This window comes from Podarcis gaigeae, assembly GCF_964106915.1.
Source record: "Podarcis gaigeae genome assembly, chromosome: 1".
Lineage (NCBI taxonomy): Eukaryota > Metazoa > Chordata > Lepidosauria > Squamata > Lacertidae > Podarcis > Podarcis gaigeae.
This window is the reverse complement of record NC_139678.1, coordinates 132,046,394-132,069,037: the sequence shown is the minus strand read 5'-3', so window position 1 is coordinate 132,069,037 and position 22,644 is coordinate 132,046,394. Positions and strand designations below refer to the sequence as shown.

Sequence of the window (22,644 nt, the reverse complement as noted above, 5' to 3'; positions counted from 1 at the left end):
TAACACCCACCTAGTATTTGCAGAGTATCTGCTCTCAGACCACTGGAACAGATGCATCCTAGCTGCTAGGAAAAAAGGAAGGGCAAACTATGGAGAGTCCAAGGACTACTAGAAAATCAGATAGAAGCAGGAAAGGTGCACTAAGGGAGAGTGGGGGGAAGAAACAGTAGGGTTGGTTTTGTTTTTTAAAAAGCATTCTTACAGCTCTTACTTCACTCATCAGCTAATAACACTGACAGGTGAGAGCAGACAGGCTGGCTCATTTCACAGAAACTGCTTAGGAGGCTTCCTGCATATTTTGCTTCATAACTTTCTTCTTAGAAGTAGAGGCTTACAGTGGTACCTCAGGTTAAGTACTTAATTCATTCCGGAGGTCCGTACTTAACCTGAAACTGTTCTTAACCCGACGTACCACTTTAGCTAATGGGGCCTCCCGCTGCTGCCGCACCGCCGGAGCACGATTTCTGTTCTCATCCTGAAGCAAAGTTCTTAACCTGAAGCACTATTTCTGGGATAGCGGAGTCTGTAACCTGAAGCGTATGTAACCTGAGGTACCACTGTACTTTTATTTAAATAATAATAGAAGCTCGGAGTCTGGGGGTCCTACCCAGGGGTGACAAAGAAGGTTGTGAACAGGCACCATGGCACCCACAGGCACCAGTTGGTTTAAGAACGGGTTCAATTTAAGAACAGACTTCCAGAACGGATTAAGTTCATAAACCAAGGTACCACTGTACTTCAGTTCAACCTGCTACTGGAAAAAACCTTGGGATATTTACTTGTAAAATGAACATGGAATACTTTTCAAATTTTAAAACAAAAAAAAATTCCTTCCAGTAGCACCTTAAAGACCAACTAAGTTAGTTATTGGTATGAGCTTTCGTGTGCATGCACACTTCTTCAGTATCTGAAGAAGTGTGCATGCACACGAAAGCTCATACCAATAACTAACTTAGTTGGTCTTTAAGGTGCTACTGGAAGGAATTTTGTTTTGTTTTGACTATGGCAGACCAACACGGCTACCTGTTTTCTACTCAAGTCAAAACTAAAATCAAATAAACATTCTAAATCAGGTCTCAAACAATTTAGCACAGTCACTTTTTTCTAGAAACACATGACATTGAATACTGGTTACTCAGCATTCCTAGAGCACTTGATTGTTCAAAACACTTCACATACATTCACTTTCTGCAAGGTAGGGGCTTATCAAAGGCCACTTTAGCGAACTGCTCTGCACGAACTGATGCCTGCTCCAATAGTATGAAATCAGCCATACCACATGACTCTCACAGCACAGACAGATCTTAAGACATTCTGTGCCCAAGTCTCAGAAATTCTCAAAAGCTTCAAGAGCCTGTAAAAGCCCTTTAAAAAGCTTGGGAGAATAAGTCTTCTAGAGAGATGGAGGAGACTTGGAGAAATATAAAATATAATGTAGAAAAAAACAGAGCCCAAGGGAAAAACATAAAAGTGTATGAAAATAAACACCATTGTGCTCTACTGGTCCTACTTAGGGAACATCTCCTTTCATGGAGTGAAAATAAACAGAGTAAGGTTGTGCCTTTGCTACCTGCGCATCACACCATTTAAGGAAAGATTCATGGAGATCCAAAGAAGCACCACAGATTTCAGAATCAACTGTTGTTTTCAGATGACCTTCAAAATGCAGCCCTGTGTTTTGTCCAGCCATACAGTTATTAATTTGGGAAGGTACTAACACATGAATGATGATGGCAACTTCCCGGCTCTCCAAGAAGTGTTACAGGCAGAACTTGAGAAGTCATTGGTAAAAAACAATGGTAGGCACTTAGCTGTTTCTACTATTAAGCTCCACAAGATAACTGGTAGGTTCGGTACCCTTCTCAAGTGGTGTACCTGATCTTTCAGAGAGATAATCACCTCCTTCAGGTTCACCTGGAGCTCCTACTACGAGTGCTTCTTAGATTCAGTTTCAGTGTATTCATCTTCAACCAGTCTATCGTTCTTAGTTAAGGGATCAAAAGGTCAACCAATACTAACTGATCAGATATAAATTGGATATCAACAGCACTGATAACACTATATTCTATGTATAATAAAAGAGCCCTGGATAGTTGCCAAGGGCTGTATCCTCAGCCCTCCCTCAGCATCCAAGTCTGATACTGGCTAAACAGATTCACTGGAAGGTACTTTTATTTCTTTAAAATATTTGGTGATAGGCTTCTGTGAGCACTATTACTATATCAAGGAATTTTCATTGATTTTGTTGTGGCCAGCATCAAGGGAAACCCAGCCAGATGGGTGGGGTATAAATAATAAATTATTATTATTATTATCATTATTATTATTATTATAAGGGCCACAATATTTATATGACCAAAATCTCAAAATACAGTGGTGCCTCGCAAGACGAAAATAATCCGTTCCACGAGTCTCTTTGTCTAGCGGTTTTTTCGTCTTGCGAAGCAAGCCCATTGACGGATTAGCGGATTAGCACTATTAGCGGCTATTAGCAGCTATTAGCGGCTTAGAAAAAGGGGGAAGAAAGCGAAAAAACTCGCAAGACGTTTTTGTCTTGCGAAGCAAGCCCATAGTCAATTCGTCTTGCGAAGCGCCTCGAAAAATGGAAAACCCTTTCGTCTAGCGGGTTTTTCGTCTTGCGAGGCATTCGTCTTGCGGGGCACCACTGTATCGGAACGACTCAAAAGCAGTAACATCTGAATCCTATTATTAGAGAATTAGAAAATTAAGAGGTCAGCTCAGCAGATACCAGCAAATCCTTCAGTATATTAAAAATTACAGTTGATTAATTTGTTAAATCTAAAAACTGATGGTCCAAAGTTCAAGTTGTATGTTTGGGAGCAACCGAGAAGAAATATTTTAAATATTACTAAACATTACACCATTAAATATAAATTAGATAGAAACAAGGGAAGGCTAAAAAATTGACTAGGAGTTCAGATACTCTAAATGGCTAATATGTCCATTTTTCACCTGAAGCCCTCTCCAATGCAGTTTTGCTATTAAGCAAAACCTAAAGAAAGGTAATCAATTCTAACTAAAAAGCACTTATCCTGGAATGACTACGCATAAGGCACTTCAAACCGCTGGCTGGCTGCCAAAACCCAGACAACCGCTATCAATGTTTCTGACTATCACAAGAGCACAAGGGGCCATGCATAATTGACTAGAAGATGGGCTAAAACTGTGCCCAATCAGTATGTGATCAAAAACGCGTGGAATATTCAGCGCCACTTGATTACATGGAGGCACGTCCTTTCACTCTCCTCATGAAATCTCTTCAAGGTCCAGAGTACTGTAATAAGATCATTACTGTCAAGCGGTACGAATCGCAGGCAATGAGTCTTGGGATAGGAAGTCATACTTCACAAGCTTCTCTGGTCCCCCTTTTTTTTATTTTACTGCGTATTGAGGCAGCAAGGCGATGAGGTGACAGATAATGATCACATCACTGTGTGGCAACTAAAAAGGCACTTTTAAGAAAAAACAGAAATCATCTTAAATCATCTTAAGAGAAACTCAATTTCATTTTGCTTGCTTTCTTAAAAATTAAACAGAATTAAGTTGTGCTCAGTATTTTTATCATCTGATTTTTTGCCATTAAATTAATCATCTGATAAGCTTTGCTATATGAAAACCTATTAACTCACAGGCAAAAGGCCAATTTTCTACTTACAAAGAATCTTTCATTACTTTGGGAAGGGAAGACTAGTAAACTCAAGTTGCCTTTCTACTTAATTCAATTGTTTCATATACATGCTGGATTTAGCACATAGCTCTTATAAGCAAGCCAGACCTATGGTGGGAAAGGTAGGAGGACTTGCAGTACAGACTAGCTGGCTAGCCAAGGGTCTAAATGTATGACAAAAATAGAAGACTATATAGGATGTATGTGGGCGACCAATTCTGACAACCAGGAATTTAAAGAAAACTTTATTAGAATCTAACAATATACTTTTTTCTTTCTTTCTTTTTTGCAGAAGACTGAGTGATTGGGAGCTTGAAATAAACATTGGTATGGATTTTCTGAATGTCCCTCTTTACAATAGCACTGACATCAAGACCTATGCTACTTATTTCTCCCTCCACCAAGCTCTTTGCTCAGTAAAGGAAGCTACTATTCCAAGTAGAAGCAGCAAGTACATACAAGCAGTCAGTCCGCTTCAAGATTTTTCCTGGAATTAAGGCACAAGAATATCAGAACTATTTTTAGATACTCAACAAAAATAATGGAACACGCTCCATTGGAAAGTGGTGGACTCTCCTTCATTGAAAGCTTTGAAGTTAGCCGTCTGTTATGTGGAGATTCCTGTACTGCAGGGGTTAGGCTAGATGGCCCTTGGGGTACCTTCCAACACACACACACGTTTTCTACAACTCCAAATTATGAACTGCATAATGATTTGATTGAGCAAGTTACAAACTAAACATGGACCAGATAAGAAATGCGCTATAAAGCCAATTTTCAATCATAGCAGCACACTGTAATAACAGATTAGAAATTAATAAGCTATATATGCTGTGTGTCACAGTAACTGTTAACTGATGCAAAATGAGTAGCTCTTGAAGCAGCTGTCTTGTTTTAGGTAAATAATAATAACTTTGCACATTTTAAAGGTGTTGCTTGTGAAGGGAGTCTGAATGGATTCTCCTTCACAAAGTAGCTCCACAAATTAAAGCTGAAACAGACCTAAAAAGCATATGAAGTGAATCCAAAGGCAGTCTGTGCACTGTGGGAAGCTGCAGCTCTGAAGTGGCAGAAATGGGAGGGTGGGATGCCTTGTGTCTCCAAAGTCAGCCACTAGGCTGAAGGCACTGTAGTGCAGATATCACTCCTGACACCAGACTGTGGCATAGATCATCCAGCTCTGCTGATGTACAAGTGACTTGATGCACTGTGAAGTTTGAATGGGATGGCTGCATGGAGACAGCTACTGAGGCAAGACCACTGTGAATTCTGCCTATGAAGGAAATGGCTTTTATTGTATGTGTGCCAAACAAAACAAATTCCCAGTAATACCTTGTGCACCTAACTGCTTTCAAAACTTAAACTCAAGGGTAGTTTATCTGATGGCAACAAAGGATAAATCAAAGGAGCGGGGGTGGGAACCTTACTACTGCAATACAAATCAGTTTCAGATGTAACACATTTCCAGAATTCTACATCCGATAGGTAACAAGCAAACAGATAAAACACCTTGAACAACCACTCCAAAACACCCTGAATGAACCCTCTGCAATATTCTTAACTGCCATATCCTAACAACTAGATGGGGAATCATTACTGCAGTCTTTGAAAACCTGTGGTGCTTTCTTACAGCACCAGTAAACTCCCCCACACTAATGCAATGCCAGCAGGCTACCTGTATCCAACAGAACAAGAGAGTTAAGCTTTATTCTATAGTTTCCTGCTTCAGGCTTGCTAGCTATGCAAGTGTGAGCAATATAAATCACTTCATTCCAGTACAGTACTTGCCCTTCCAAGAATCTGCTTTCCTGTTGGCTACCACGATATTCTTCCTTCCTACTGGGAAGGAGGTGTTACTCGCATCCTCTCCTGACCCTGAAGTTAACAAGAATTGAAAGACCAGAAGAAAGCTTTCAACTTGTTTAGTCTGCAATGAAGTGGGTTAAAACAATAGATGAGTTTCTCTTCCCTTGTCTTCCACTCCTCAGCATCAACATAGCGGCCTTTCAACAGCAATCCTTTTATGTCAGATAGGCTGTGACAACCGGCACTGACAGTTTCCCAACTAGTGACCTTTGTGCCTTGCTTAAAGGTGAAACTCTGTGGATTCAGTTTTGGTTTTATGAATTTCTACCCCTCTGTTTCCAAGGAGTACTATGATAGGCCACTTTTATATCTCCTAAAAGACGGTAAATGAAACGTTCAGTTACAGGAGTTGGTCTGCGGGTCATTCCCCACAACTTAAAGAATAACCCTAGGTTTAACATTGTGGTTAAACCCCTGTTTTGGATGTAATGCTAAGCCAAGGATCATGACTTGGTGTTCCTGACCCTGCTCAGGGAGGAGCAAAGCGGGAGCTATCTGTGCATTCATGATAAACCATTATAAACACTACTGTTGTGTGAGTACAAACTCTTTTTGTTGTTCTGTATGCTTGTTGCTTTATTCCTCTTCAGCAAAAGTACAGTGGTGCCTCGCAAGACGAAAAGAATCCGTTCCGCGAGTCCCTTCGTCTAGCGGTTTTTTCGTCTTGCGAAGCAAGCCCATTGACGGCTTAGCGGCTTAGCGGCTTAGCGCTATTAGCGGTTTAGCAGATTAGCAGATAAGCGGATAAGTGGCTTAGAAAAAGGGGGGGGGAGAAAAAAAACCCCGCAGGAACTCGCAAGACATTTTCGTCTTGCGAAGCAAGCCCATAGGAAATTCATTTTGCGAAGCACCTCCAAAACGGAAAACCCTTTCGTCTAGCGAGTTTTCCGTCTTACGAGGCATTCGTCTTGCGGGGCACCACTATATTAGTTGCAGCAAATGAATTCTGGACATGGCCAAGGAGGAAGGAGTGGAATCATTGCATAACAGTGCCCCCAGCTCCTCTAGACGGTCCAGAAGGATGTCATGGTCAGTAGTGTTAAAGGCCGCTGAAAGATCCAGTAGAACTAATAAACAGCTTTCACCTTTGTCTCTAGCCTGCCAGAGTTCATTGACCAGTGCAACCAAAGCAGTTTCAGTCCCATGATGAGGCCTGAATCCCAACTGGAAGGGATCCAAATGGTCTGCATCCTCCAGGCGTGCCTGGAGTTGTTCAGCAACCACCCGCTCAGTCACCTTGCCCGAGAATGGAAGATTTGAGACTGAGCGATAGTTGGCCGTATTGGCTGGGTCCAAAGACGTTTTTTTAAGAAGTGGTTTAATAACTGCCTCTTTCAGCAGGTCACCACCCCACAGAGCCCATCGCCCAGCCCTTCCTGGCTTGCTTTTATGAGCCAGGATGGGCAAGGATCAAGCAGACAGGTGGTCAGTTTCACTTGTCCATGGAGCCTGTCCACATCCTCGGAGGTAACAGATTAGAACTGATCCCATGCAACTTGACCAGACAGGACTCGACTCTAGCACTCTCCCACCCCAGCTCTGCTTCCATGGTGGAGTCTATGTCTTTATGAATCTCAGACTTTATCTGAAAAAAACTTTGCAAAATCATTGCAGGTGATCTTGGGGCCCCAATGGCAAAGGTGGTTCCATTAAGCTTGCGAATCACCTGAAAGAGTCTCTTGCTGCTGTTTTTCTGCAGATGCAATAGAGGCAATGAGGAAAGAATGACTGGCTTATCTGAAGTGTAGATTTATGAATAAGGGATACCGGGGACAGCGGATTTGGCATTTCCTCAGGCAGGAGCAAAGACCTGTGGGAGACAGGCACATCGTCCTCAGTTTTTCGGATTCACCAAGCAGTAATGTTCACCGAAGCACCCGAAATAAGAATAGCAGCCTGCCTTCTGGCTCATAAATCAATAAAATAGAAGCAACAAAGTCAATAGCACCCCTTTTAAAGGAAAAAAAATGAGTGTGACTGCAAACCATCATAGGGAGGGTTCCACTGTCCCCAGAGTCCCCAATTCATAAATCTACACTTCAGGTAAGCCAATCATTCTATTTATTTCATGGGATGCTGGGAACAGTGGATTGAGACATACCACAGCACTTCCCAGTAACTGGGTGGCTCCACACCACTGACACACTGATTACAAAACTTGGTGAACACTGTATGCCCAAAAGCCATCTCCGTTGAAGACATTAGGTCTAATTTATAACGCCTAGTGAAAATGGAAGGCGATGACCAAGTGGCTGCCCTACAAATCTCTATTAAAGGGGCATTAGCCATAAAGGCAGCAGAAATGGAGGCTGACCTAGTGGAATGAGTGGAATTATGAGATGGTTGGGGCAATTTCATAGTATCATAAGCTAAGGAAATGCACACCCTAACCCATCTAGCTACGGTAGCTGAAGTGACCCAATCCTCCTAAGAGGAAGGATGAAAGACACAAACAAAGAATTCCTCTTTCTAATGACTTGAGTCTGGTGTATATACACTTTTAATGCTCTGTGGACATCTTAGTGCAAGCCTTTCCCAATGGATGTTTTGGATCAGGACAAGAGTCAGGAGTTAGTTCCTGTTGAATGTGGAATTTTGTAAGAACTTTTGCTAGAAAGAAGGGATCTGTACACAAGACCACCTTATCCCTATGGAAGATGCATAAATGCTTGCTACCGACAAGGCTGACAGTTATAAAACCCTTCTCACTGAAGTTATCGCAACCACAAATAGGACCTTAAAGAAAGGTTATTTAATGAGATTTGGCATAGCGGTTCAAATGGAGGCCATTGCAGCGCCGACAGAACAGAATTGTAAGTTCCATGGCGAAAACAATGAGCTACCGGAGGATGCTGTAACGCAGTTCCTTTAAGGAAACTTTTGATTAGCAGATTTTGTGACAACGAAGCACAACCAGTAGAACCTAAAATCAAAGAAATGGTGGAAATGGGATGTTTTAAATCATTTGGTCAAAGGCCATTTATCAGACCATGTTGGAGCCAAGAAACTGGATTGGGAATTGGTAGGTTTTGGAGCCATTCCCAATGTAGGGGGAGGCGGGGCACATTGAGGCAAGGGGCACATTGATACACCAACAATATTTCAATATCCTGAAATGTTATTTGTGTCGTGACATCACTAAAACGTGTCTATACATGTGTGAGTATGACAGTTGTGACTGCACTGCCCGCCAGTTTGCTGTTGGCGTTTGACGAGAGTAGGTGTGTTTTTAGCTCGGCCAACTAAAAAATTATGTGAAATGTAAAAGTTTTCCAACGCTGTTTTATGTCATTTAGTTAAGATTTAAAAGTACCAAAGGTAAGTTATCCCACTTAGTAATCAGGATTACATGTGATTTCTAAATAAGTTCAGTGGTTTTATTAATAACTGTTAGTTTTTTTGAAAATGTCTGTTGGGGCAAGTTTGCATGAAATCTCAAAACTGATTTCCTACTCAGGAAATTTGAAAAGAAAAAACTGTTGTTTACTACGTGGCCAAAGTCATTTCTAAATATAATACAGTAGTACCTGGGGTTACATATGCTTCAGGTTACATATGCTTCAGGTTACAGACTCCGCTAACCCAGAAATAGTGCTTCAGGTTAAGAACTTTGCTTCAGGATGAGAACAGAAATTGTGCAGTGGCAGTGCGGCGGCAGCAGGAGGCTCCATTAGCTAAAGTGGTGCTTCAGGTTAAGAACAGTTTCAGGTTAAGTACGGACCTCCGGAACGAATTAAGTACTTAACCCGAGGTACCACTGTATGACCGATTATCAAGTGTCACATCTCAGGAAAAAACCAGGATCTTGTATGTTTGTCTTCCTCACTGTAGAAGCTAAGGCAAGCGCTGATTTCAAGGATGTTGTTTTGCAGTTGCCAAAACCAAATTTCTCAAAGGGCACATCTCGAACGCCATCTCTTTATACTTTTTCTTTTGACTTCAGTGGATATGATGTGCAATGGAAGTTAAATGTTAAGTAATTATCTTATTTTTTATAAGCATTTTGTTAAATTACTATTTTTTGTCTACCTAATGTGAGTTCTTATACTTTTTTAAAAGTTTTTCCAAAGTTTTTAAAAAATGTATAGGTGTTTGAGGAAAAGAGTATTGTAAGTTTTTATGTTTTGTTAAGAAAACCTGCCATAAATTCTATGATATGTGTGAAACACTGTTAGTTTCGATACGTAATTTAGATTTTAAATAACAAATTGTAAGGCTGATTATGATCTCCCACAGTAATTTTTTTCCATTAATTTTTTGTAAATAATTACCATTCTCATACAATTTATGCTTTATATCAAAGTGCCCCATCCAGTGTATCAAATAAATGAAATTAATGAAATTGTTCTGAACGCACAGGGCAAACTGAGTAGCATTCACTTCCAATGCCACAAAAGTGGACTATGGGAAGAGGCACAAAAATACATCTCTCCAATGCCGACACAAGCGGACTAGGAGGAAATAGACTGCAAGCCACAGACTAGTAAGTGTAAATAATAATAAACAATTGAATCACTCCTTAACTAGGAGGTTCAGAAGCAGTCTACCAGTGCCTGCTCACTCCGTCGCCGCGACTGCAAACCAGGAGAATATACTACCGAGGAATAATAACCCCAGCTCCTTCTGCCGTACTATGGACCAGGAGAGCAGTCAATATGAAGCCTTATGAAGCCTGAAATGATACAGGAAATAAAGGCTAAAGACTGTAGAAATCACCCAAAAATGAGGTGGTGATATGGAGCCAGCGGCTACTGAAAGTGAGCCGCGGTTGTGAAAAGCCTCGGGTAGAATCTCCCTCCATTTATCTTTAAATCTGATCAATAAACTGGCGCGTGGCAAAACGAAGCCACAGCGTGAAAAAAGAGAGAATATTTAGCGATTCTGTAAGAGAGCAATATACAGGGATGCTCTGCAAGAGAGTAAACTAAATAAACTAAAAACAAGAAGAACTAAGGTTGCTAAGGCAAACAAACGGGTGGACAAAATATTTTTTGGAACACACACACACATTTGTAAGACTCAAAGTAAGTTGCTATAACTAAGGAAAACTAGGGAAAATAAAGCAACAATAAAATGAGATCAAAAACTGAAAACTTATCAATCTGCTGAGTGAGGCAGGAGAAAAAACTGCGGAGGATGTCCCTGCCTCCCACAAGCCTTTGCTCCTGCCTGAGGTCCTGTGCGAGGAAATACCCAATCCACTGTTGCCAGCATCCCATGAAATAAGTGGTCCTCTTTGCCGTCACATGGCAAAGGCTTGACGTTGAGCTCTTACCCGTGTCTGGGCCGATTCAGAATGAGTTTGAGAGAGACGAATGCAGTTATTTTGTTCCTCTTCTGGTTTTGCCATTTCTATTGTCCTTTGAGCAGTGGCGTAGCGTGGGGGGTGCAGGGGGGGGGGCGGCCGCACCGGGCGCAACATCTGGGGGGGGGGCGTGCTCGCCGCCTCCAGAGTCGCCGAAGAGCCTCGGGCACAGGCTGTAGCAGAGCCCCATGTCTCGCGGAACCGACGAGCTATGCGCGTGTCTGGGCTGAAGGCGTCCGGCAGGCAGCGGCTCTCAGGGCCGCGGAGGGCGCGCCAGGCAGCCCCTCCTCACAGCCCTGCTGCTGCAGCTGCTGGGCCATGTTGCATTTTCCTCACCTCTCTGCCCTCCTCCTCCTCCGGGCAAGCAGCGTCGTTTTGGCGGCAGCGCCAGCAGCAACTCACCTCAGATCACCTGACACGGACCTGCCGCCGCCGCCGTGGCTACCTTACCGTAAATACCCCAGCCCAGGCAGCAGCAAGAAGAAGCTGGCAGCGGCGGCAGGTTAGGGGTTAGGGCCGCAAATTACTTGCCTTGCCCCGGTTAGGGGGCGCAAATTACTTGCCTTGCCCCGGGTGCTGACAACCCACGCTACGCCGCTACCTTTGAGCTAAGCCAGGGGTTAGTTCAGTGTTATGTCTGAGCATATTTTACATACAAAACTAGAACAACCTAGTGAAGGATGCCGCTCCACAAACTCGAGGGAGGCCCACCTGACAAGAGGCCCACAGCGACAAAACAACAAGCTAGTAGAAAAGTCAAGCAGTCTTGACTACTAACTGGTAAGTAATACCCATTGAAGCATCAGTGTAAGACTGATAAAAGCACAGTGTGCTAGGAGCTAAACACTATGATAATTTATAGCTCAGGAGTTAAATCCTAGAGATTATAAAATGGTAGAAACCTGGTTTTCGGTTCTCCCTTATCAAGAAAGCTTCAAGAAACCTAGAAATCCCAACTTTAGAGAAATGGTAAAAGAAAAGCCTACTAATATATTGTTGTTTAGTTGATTAGCTAGTTAGGGAAAATAAAAAGGACAACCTAGATTCTGGATCATGCTCAGTGCATATGCTATCCTATGTTAAAAATGTTGAGAGGATATTTTAAGTGGAAAAATACATGGCCAAATGTTAAGCTTTCAGTTCAGTTTAAAATTAATTGAAGACTAGTTCAGTTTATCACAGCTAGAGTTTTAAGTTACAACTTAAAACCTCAGGGTAACTTGCACTTTAAAAAACCTCAATATTTCCCCTCAATTTCTTTATTCCACCAAGGGCTGTAGGTTTTTTTGAAGGTGAAAAATTGACATAGCTGAAAGTTTCAGTATTTGATTTAGATACAAATAAGTTATAATTCTTTAAAAATAAAAAAAGAATTTTCCACAAGAAAGAAGGAAGGAATTTTCACGGGGAGTTATTACCCAGTTAACTCAACACCCACCGCCTATTCCCAAAGTGCTATACTGATCTAAATCCAGTCTCCTTTCAAATTCCAACTCTTTGGAATCTGAGCCAAACTGCCTGATCTCATTGCCTGCATTAGCAGCTAGGGAAAGCTAGAAAGGCATACAGCGGTGCCCCGCAAGACGAATGCCTCGCAAGACAAAAAACTCGCTAGACGAAAGAGTTTTCCGTTTTTTGAGGTGATTCGCAAGACGAATTTCCCTATGGGCTTGCTTCTCAAGACGAAATGTCTTGCGAGTTCTTGCGAGTTTGTTTCCTTTTTCTTAAAGCCGCTAAGCCGTTAATAGCCGCTAAGCCGTTAATAGCCGCTAAGCCGCTAATAGCCGTGCTTCGCAAGACGAAAAAACTGCAAGACGACGAGACTCACGGAACGGATTAATTTCGTCTTGCGAGGCACCACTGTATACATATGGAACTGCACAGCAATGAAGCAGGTGACAAAATATTAAGCTATTAGGCAAGTTAAGCAATTGTGTAAGTTAAGCCCTTTGATCTAGCAAATACCAAGCTCAAAAGTACATTAACTCCCTCCATAAATTACAAAAAGACATATGCAAAAGTCAGCAAGGGAGTGAGGGCATTCCAGTGCATTGCACCGATTGTTGCAGGTATGGCCATCTGCCTGCTGAACAGAAACGACATTGTGCAATGAGCTCCTGGTCCTCAGAACATTGTCAAGCTTCGACAAATGGGATGGAATCTACTTAAGTCAAGAAGGAAGCAGACTGTTGCCACTTTTAGCATTAAAAGGGGGGCTGAGCAGTTTTAAAACCGATTCCTGAGGGAAAGCTGACAGGAGCTGAGGAGGGTGCAGTTTAAAATCAATCTTCCTCCAAAGATGAAAGAAGGTTAAAAAAAATGTATGCTTATTTAAATGGGAGAAGTAGGTATTGAGAATGCAGGGACACATACTAGCAATTTAGAGAGAATCCAAAGCACCGTAGACTAAAAAACAAGTGCCAAAGACATTTGGAGAGCTACACTAATGTTTATAAACTATTGCTAGAAGCCCCCAAATCAATTTGGGGAACTGAAGTGCTTGGTCTTAGAGGACCACACAGACATAGTGCATATAATGGAAACCTGCTGGAATGAAGGGAACCAATGGGACACAGTTATCTCTGGATACAAACTCCATAGGAAGGATGGAGAAGGGTTTACTGGAGGTAGTGTTGCTCATAAAGTCCATAAGTCTAATGAATGAAATTAAATGGAAGAAATACCAAAAGGGGCTGACTCCTCCACGGAATTATTGCTGGTGGCGATACCAGGCACCAAGAGTTATTTAATACTGTGAATCCCCCAGACCAAAATGTTCAGGATGATATTGAGATGGACAATGAAATCAAAGAGGCATCCAAAAGAACAATTGTAGCAATAGGTGACTTCAATTACCCACGCAGACAGGTGGGTGCTCAAAATACCAGAAAGAGGAAACTTTTCTAGATATCCTAAATGACTGTGTGAGAGAACAGTTGCTCACAGAACTGACCCACTTCTAGAGACACTCTTAAGTTACCCAAGAAAGCTGTTCCCATCAACATAAATCACGACACAAGCAATTTCTTGACTAATTTGTTGGATAAAGTTAGCTTTCAGTAACATGAATAAAACTCACAGGAAAACATAAAAACAGAAATTACTTAACAGGAAAAATATGGCATGACACAAAAGTATTTCTTGGAATAAAATCATGAGATTTCAACATAATCCTGCTCTCAGTTGTTAGGGGGTAAAGTAGGTGTACAATTGCAGATTAAACTGGTCAACTACATTTACAAGATGGTCAGTCTCTAAAAAATGGTAGGAAAGATTTACTTTTTACTATCATTAAGGCATTATAGCAAGCAAGCAGTAAACACCCCCCTCCAAAAAAAACACAAACCTAAGTCCAAGCCCACATGAAAACTACTTCAGATGTGTCAAAACAGAGTGTTTGTACCTCATGAAAATATAAAATAGATACCTTCGGCACTGCCTGAGATACCATCAGCTTTAAAATTGCTTGTGCTTTTCTTCCTGCGATGCTTTTTTCTATTTGCATGGGGAGAAGGAGGAGGGTCCGGCTTAGTACTTGTGGTGCTAGATATACTTGGACTGGAGCACACAGAATCTCCCAAGCCGGTATCTGTAAATCAGAACAGGGAACAAAAATAAAACATGAGGTAAGGTACATTTCTCTTTCTCAACAAAAAGCAGAAACCAAGCATTTGTACATTTGATTTTTTTTTTAAAAACCTGATTACAGCCAGTTTTTTTTTAAAATCAAATTTTTCACTCAAAACTTCTTAATGTTCAGAAGATGACAGTGAGATAGCTCAGTCAGGAGACCAGGAGACTCTCAGGGTTGTGGGTTTGAGTCCCATGTTGGGCTAAAGTTTCCTGCATTACAGGGAGGTTGGACTAGATTATCCTTGTGGTCCTTTACAACTCTACAATTCTTGCCCCCGATAGCATGGGCAAAATGAATTTCAATATGGACATATGTAAGGTTCCACACTAAGGCAGGAATAATCAGCTGCACAAATATACTGGATTGCCAGCAGCACATGTGAAAAAGATACAATACAATAGCCCATAGTGTGCGTTAAACCATGTTTTAATTGTGCCTCCTCCCTCTTGCACTGGTCCCTGTGTGGCTATCCCCCACAGCCTATCCATCCATCCCAATGACTCGAACAAGCCATAGTATGGGTTTGGTGTGTCATCCAAACCAAATAACAATAATAAGTTTATTATTTACACCTCGCCCATCTGCTTGGGTTGCCCCAGCCACTCTGCTTAGTTTGTTTCAAACAAATGGTTAGTTTCAGAGAACACAGTAAGCTGTAGTGTGGCTTGTTTGAACTGCACAGATGTTGCAGGTGTGGAAAACACCATGGGGAAACCCTGCATGGCAGGGGGAGAGCCATTTGCTGTGGCTTATTGTGATGTGTGCAAAGTCCACTGGGTTTATCTAGTTCACTGCCACTGGCTTTCCAGGATGCCAGGCAGCCGTCTTTCCCCAGCCCTGTCTAAGGGTGTCAGGTGTTGAACCCAGGACCTTCTACATACAAAGCATGTGTTCTACCACTAAATTGTGGCTCTTCTTCAAAGTCACTATTTTTTCTCCTTTGGCTTCTCTGAACATTGGGCATCCTTCTTTCCTTAACGTGTTTGGCTACAGCTACCTATATCAATGCCTTCACTACTTGAAAGTGTATGAAACAGGGGCATGGAAGCTCCCACCTGTCTGGCAAAGACCTGTTAGGCCTGATATTATCCAGAGGAACAATTTGAATCCAGACTGCCTGAGAATTGGCACTTCACCTGCATTTGTTCTAAAAAAACATAATGTGGAACACTATTTCACACCAAATCAATCTCTTAACTGACCCGATAAATACTCTTTTACAAGCCATTTTCTCCTTTCCTCTGCTTGACATTCGTAATATTGCTTTGTGTCATATTTTGATATTGCTACATTTTTAATTTATGTATTTATATATAAGGAGCCGAGAGAAGAAAAGTGATATTAAACTCCATTTAAGATATAGTGAACTGAAATGATGCTTCAATTGAACACAGAACCCTTCCTGGTATTAAAACGGAAGAGGTGGGTATTATCTTCTTTTGATATTCCTGCATTAGCCTCATTTAATTCATCGACAAGCACAGGTTCATGTAGAGGAATCTGTTTAAGCCTGATCACTCCTTATATCCTACAGCAGCAACACAAAACTTCTCTAGCGAAGGGCCGACTGAAAAATGAACTTGCTGCTGCAAGTCTTTATGATGTGCAATGCTTTTCAGATAATAGTGTGGTGTTCCTGGGTCAAACAGCTCTAAAGTGAAGAGAGCCTGAGGTATTTGCTTCCCTCCTCATCTGGAAAAAGAAATGTGAATCTGGGATGTAGAACTAGGCTTTCATTGTTTCTCTATTAACACAGAGCATTCTAGTTTCCAGTATTCTAGGTTACTTTGCATTTGTCTGCTTTAAAATATGAGCCACTAAAGTCCACTAGGCTTACATGCACGCTTTTCCCATTTCTGACTACTATGCTTCCTTGACAAGGAATTTATTCTTCAAACTGAAAAGTGACCTCTTGAAAATTGTAAAGGAGTTCTAGCTTCAACTCACTGCATACAATTTTATACCCCTGACTGCATACAAATAACACATTTTATTTGGTATCAATTACTGAATGTGAGAACAGATGACCACGGCTGCTACTATTAAATATAAGAAGCATACCAAATTAAAAAGAAACAAGCGCCTCATTACTCCACAGCCTAACCAGCTTTGACAGAAGCACTAGAACTCATAAAACGCACTGAGCTGAGATGGGCTGTTCTCTAGCCATCCTGTATGTTCAATTTCAGCCATTAGTTCTTCCTAATCGAGCATCAATGTTCAATGCATACCCTCAAAAATATATATAACACTAGTAATAACAATAATAATAACAATCTGTGCAACATTTGAGCTTCAGTACTTGATGTATGAGTCAAAGAAGCAGTTTCACTTTTCACTCGGGAAGCTGGCAAGCATGACTAGAGGGAGAATAAAATAACATTCAGTTCGCATAAATATCAAACAGGCTTCTTGAGACTGATGGGCCAGGAATGTATTCTTAGCCATCATTCTGGCAGACAGGCCCAAGGACACTCATAACTTATTTTACAATCATTTAGTTTCAGCTCAAGTGGAAAACGTGACAACTTATCTCTGCTGACAAGATGCCATATCAAACCTTACAATTAACTTTCATATGATTATCTGCCCAGCCCATCATTAGCTCAGCAGCTACTAATGGCAGCTACAGGCAGCTTTTCTGATGATGGTCATCAGTTTCAGGATTTATAGCTACATTATGCTCACTAGCAATTTTTTAAAAAACAAAAAAATTAGGCTGCCTGGGTTCAGATTTATAAGGGTTCAGGAATATAGACTCCCAAACAAAACAGGAACAAGACAAAATATACCAAACAATTATTTCTCTACTGCCCTTCATTTCCAGAGGGTTTTCTGTGACCATTCATAAATGAAGTATCACCATCCTTCTCTCATTCTCAGATTTGTAACCAGTCACACGTACTGGTTCCTTCTGTTCGTGAGCAGACACCATGAACACGTGAAAACAGAGGAGTGTAAACCTCCGAAGAAACAAAACAAAATTGGAAATTCATGCAAAAATGTATGATAAAAGCCATTTTTTAAAAATGAGCAGCAGGATACCGACAGAAATATAGAATATTGAGCCTTCTAGTTGTGCCTTTGGTTATCAGTATCTCCATACAAGCTTAAAGCCAAAATATGTGTCCTTAATTATGACGTGCAGCGTAAACAGATTGACTGAGATTACAAACCAACTCTGCTCACAACTGAGGTGGACTGACTTTGACTGAAACCTGAACACAGAGATAAAATGGCTGTTCTTATAGGAAGAATGAGTCACATGCCAGAGTGACTCAACAGTTAGCAGTTAAGTCTGAATAATAACAGAGCAGAGGCGTATACCTCATCCTTAGATAGCTTAGCATCTTAGCAAGGGTGATGGACATATTACTAGCCAAAATGAGTTAGGACAACCAACTTCTATGGTTAAATGTGAATCTGGCACAGGAAGGCTTATCACGAATTCATTGTGCCATGGTTTCTTAAAAGGATATTTTCCCTGCATGTAAGAACCTCTCTAGGGGAGCTACAACACATGTGAGTTTTTATACTATTTAATCCAAAATTGTCACCAAACAATAAAATTTCAACCACCACATTTTTAATTTTTAGAACAGGCATTATGGGCAGATCTGTACAGCCAACTGGATATATCAAACACAAGTTTATCAGCTCCAGGTGGATCTGTTAAAAAGCGGGCTAAAAACAAGGTAATCTTCAATAAAGTATAACAACATTGTGATCTAAGAAAGTGACAAACTGCAGCCGCCATGTTGGAGCCCACTATGCTATATAGATCAGTGGTCTTGTTCAAATGACTTTTACATTTTAAGCATATTATCATGCAGATATTTTAAACAGTGGAACAGTTACACAAACAATTTAAAGCAAGGTTCTCTACACTGAATTCACTGAACTGTTACATCCCAATACTGGTTTGTTTTAGGTTTACAGGATTAAATAAGATCAATTTCCTAAGCCAGAAAACACCACAAACAAAGATCTCTGGAGCTATTTCCTTGACCGCAACATTTGAGGAAATGCACATGTGCAGCCAGAGACAACCTGCAATTTTTTTAGTGCAACTGATCACCCACCAGAATGGGCAAGGTGATTTCCGATTTATAGTTGGATGGGTGATTCCCTGCAATGGGCTTCACTTTTACAGACAAAACCCTGAGTTGTGGGCAGCAGGAAGGGTGGGGCTAGCAGAGTACACAACAGTGCGGGCAGAACCCAAACCCAAACCCCCAGCTCCACTGTCCCTCCATACCCTCTTACTTTTTTTGAGAGAATTATGCCCTAATAGGGCATTCTTTAATTTGCACATGGAACCCTATATGTCTTGACACTGATCCTTGGAATACAGTACAAGGGTGTGGGTGTGCATATTTCAATAAACTCCTAACAAAACTGCCCTCCTCACTCCCCAACTTGTCTCCAGATATTTACATAGCTACCAAGGCAGCACCTCTTTAAATTCCTCTTGCAGCCTCAAAGTTTGGAAGCTAGTGCCATCTTTCTACAATTCCCTCTAAAGAGCAACTGCATGGCTAATGAATCATCACTGCCAATAGGGTACCTGCCCATGGTCCTATTTGATATTTCTATCTTGCTTTTCTTCTACTGAACAGTACAGAAATAAAAATAACCAAGACAAAATCAAACACCACTATCATGATCCATCATAAAATCACGTGAACCACAAAAAGATGGGGCAATTTAAATCATGAACAGAACTTTAAAAAGCAGGCCTTAATACATGTAACTCTTGTGTATCACCCAGGCCTAAATAATGGCTTAATTGTCTCCTTGAACAACTTCTGGTAAAGTGATACTAATGCTACTTAATCTTCATAACTGGGAATGAGATTTAGCTTCTGTGCCATTTTTATGAGTGTCTAATTTGCTAGAGGAAGTAAAGACCAAAACTACTATGGATTTAAACCAAGTAGAACCAAAGATGTTCCTCATCTCAGTTATCTATTCATCCGGAACTTTAGGATTTTGTTTCAGTTCATGTGAGATATAGTGTGGTGGTGGGGTAATCAGTGGTTTACAGGAAAGACATTTCATATTTCCTGGTTCTCATGCAAGTATTCATAACCTTTACTACACGAACCCTGCTAAGAGATTCACATGCAGTGTGTCATTTCCTATATTAGTGCAGGCTGTAGGTAGCAAGCCTATGATTATCAAGTTAAGTATCAATTCCAACCAATTATGGGGTCTGGCCACCACTTGACAAGAGAGATTTTCCTCCATTGGCAGGAAGCCCCCATCTCTCTGCTTCACCTGAGCTTTAATATTCAAAGATCTATTTGGACACAGCATCAGATTTAGTATGCAGGCTTCCTTCTACTTTTTGAAGTCTTGCATTCTGCAAGTTAAGGGATGCATCGTGACCTTGCACCCCGGGGCTCTGTGGTCAAAACTAGAAAGACACCAAGTAGGCAAACAATAATTACTAATTCTTAGTAAAAAAAAAGAAAAGAAAGATTCGCTATGGATAAGGAAAACAATTTACTAAATGCATATCTGGAAATGTTTTGTAGCTTGCAAATCTGCCAATTAAACTTTAATAAAGTAACACCACATACATACAACAAAGCTATTTTACCATAGAATCATAGTTGGAAGGAATGCCAAGGGTCATCTAGCCCAACCCCCTGCAATGCAGGAATCTCAGGTGAAGCATCCATGAGAGATGGCCATCCAAGCTCTGCTTAAAAACCTCCAAGGAAGGGGAGTCCACCACCTCCCAAGGGAGTCTGTTTCACTGTTTAACAGCTCTTAATGTCAGAAAGTCTTTCCATATGTTTAGTTGGAATCTTTCTTGTAACTTGAATCCATTGGATCAAGTCCTAGCCTCCAGAGCAGGAAAAAAACAAGCTTACTCCATTTTCTATGTCTCTTTTTGCCCCCAGTTTGAATTTCTGCTAGAGTAAATATTAATTTAATGATTCCTGGTGAGTCTGGTTAAAGATTGGAATTTTTTGGATTGGAACTCACCATCCCTAGCTAACAGGACCAGTGGTCAGAGATGATGGGAATTGTAGTCCCAAACATCTGGAGGGCCAGAGTTTGCTTATGCCTGTGTTAGAGGGCAGTTCCCTAGACCAGATGGCTGGGAGGTGGCCTTTTTGATGGGGTTACACTGCTTCCGAAGGAGCATGCACACCTTGCAGGTACTCCTGGATCCTCTGCTGTCGCTCAGGTGGCCTTGGTGGTGTGGAGTGCAACCTCTCCCCATATAAATAATCCCGGATTCTGCATTCATCATTGGAGGTCCTTCTTCATGTGCCTCCTCCACAAGAGGTCCAGAGGGTGGCAACACGAGAACTGGCCTTTTCTGTGGTGGCTCCCCATTTGTGGAATGCTCTCCCCAGGGAGGTTTGCCTGGCACCTTCAATAGATATTTTTATGCATCAGGCAAAAACGTTTCTCTTCAACCATGCCTTTGGCTGATTCATATCCTATAGCCTTTGGAATGTGCCTGTGGCAGGGGGGGGGGTAATGTTTTGTTGTTTTGGTTAAATGATTTACTTACATTTTATCTTGTATTTTATTCTATGAACCACTTGAGATCTTTTGAAGAAGGGATGTATATAAATGCAATAAATTAAATTAAATTAAAATTATAGAGCATATACCCTGCAATAAATATATTATGCATCATGGTGATTTCGGTGTTATTATCATATTCCATCAGCACAAAATAAAGATAGTCTTAACTCCCAAAGGGATTAATTTCAATATTCAAACTCTCCTCCCCATCCCTAATCCCTGTAACCTTCCCCAAAAGACTAACTCCTACACCTAGGGTTGAGAGTGGAATTGTCTGTCTCTTCCTTCGGGAGCCAAATGCTAATGAACAAAGCTGAAATTGGGGGACGAAAACATTAACTCCCTCCCCATAGAAGTAGAAAATGTTTTACATTGTTATATTGCAATCAAAAATAAAACAATAGCCCAATTATTGCCCGTTTTGGTTATAGAGCTTGTAGCTCCCTGTCAAACTTTTATAGTTGGTAGCTGAAGTGGGGCCTCAAGCAGAGAAGAAGCAATCACTGTTGTTTTTGCTGTTGTGGGTTTTTTTTTGTTTTTTTAAAGGTGTCATCTTGTTTTTCCTGCCATTCTACTCCACATTTGCTGGCAGTCTCCTTCCTTGTGTTCTGTGTCTTCTTCTCCACTGCCTACTTCTCAGTTGTTTGTCTTCATTTGATTGCAGTCCCAGTTGATTTAATGTATTTTAAGCTTCCAGTTGTATGGAAGCAACTTTAGGTAGATTATGAGGCATTTGAATGGCTCACCCCATTGGTTTGGCTGCTACTCACGAGTGCTGTGGTGTAAATGTGACACACGTCTGCAATTTTTAATTATGTAGGAGCTAAGGTGAACAATAATGTTTCTTGGATTAAGTTATAAAATTCTAGCTTTGGATGCATAATATTAGCCATATGTCAAGAAGACTGTCCTTCCTGGTGAAAGGCCTATGAAGACCATATTCAGGCCAAAATAAAATACTTTCATCCTTAAACAACAACAAAAGTCATAAAAATCACTCCAGTGAAGACTACTGCATTTCTAAAAGTGGTGTCAACTCAGACAGTGGTCTTTAATTTTTCACAAATGACAATATACAAATTGAAGAATGAAGGTATTTTACCATCTGTCTTATCTGTCAAAATCCAACAGTTTGAGTTATGAAGAACTATCTTGTAGTTAAAGTCAGACAAACAGACAGCTTATAAAAAAAGAGCAATGTAATGTTCTCAGATTTCTGGAGATAACAGTGTCAGACTCATCTTACTTTGTAAGTACTAAGTTTGGTGCTGTTTCAACTGCACAGCAACCTTTCACCTGAAAGGTCAGATCTCTCTTGGGTGTGTTCATGAAGGCCAGATATAGAGAACATTCACAATCTCAAGGCTTAAGAAGCAATAATCACCTCGGTAAGAATAGTATCTCCTATGTTCAAGGAAGAGAAAGTGTAAGGAGAGCAAAAATGTTTTACTGCTCATATCTTGGTGATTAACCTGGAGCATACAAAATAAAACGACACTACAGGACCAGTGTCTCTCAACATCTTTTTATTCTTCAACATGATTTCATGGAATACATACAAATGCATAAGGCATTTGGTATCTAAGCCACCATGTGCAC

The 22,644-nt window shown here is 41.0% G+C and overlaps 1 protein-coding gene across 4 annotated transcripts in view; it reads right to left on the bottom strand.

Moving 5' to 3' along the window:
* The window catches only part of AGAP1 (ArfGAP with GTPase domain, ankyrin repeat and PH domain 1), a 316,238-nt gene that overhangs the window by 75,083 nt on the left and 218,511 nt on the right, over positions 1-22,644 (bottom strand). For all 4 annotated transcript variants that reach the window (XM_083706024.1, XM_083706025.1, XM_083706026.1 and 1 more), the window contains one exon: positions 14,287-14,448. In XM_083706024.1, the coding sequence (XP_083562150.1) occupies positions 14,287-14,448 (162 nt within the window). The remainder of the gene's footprint in view (positions 1-14,286; positions 14,449-22,644) is intronic.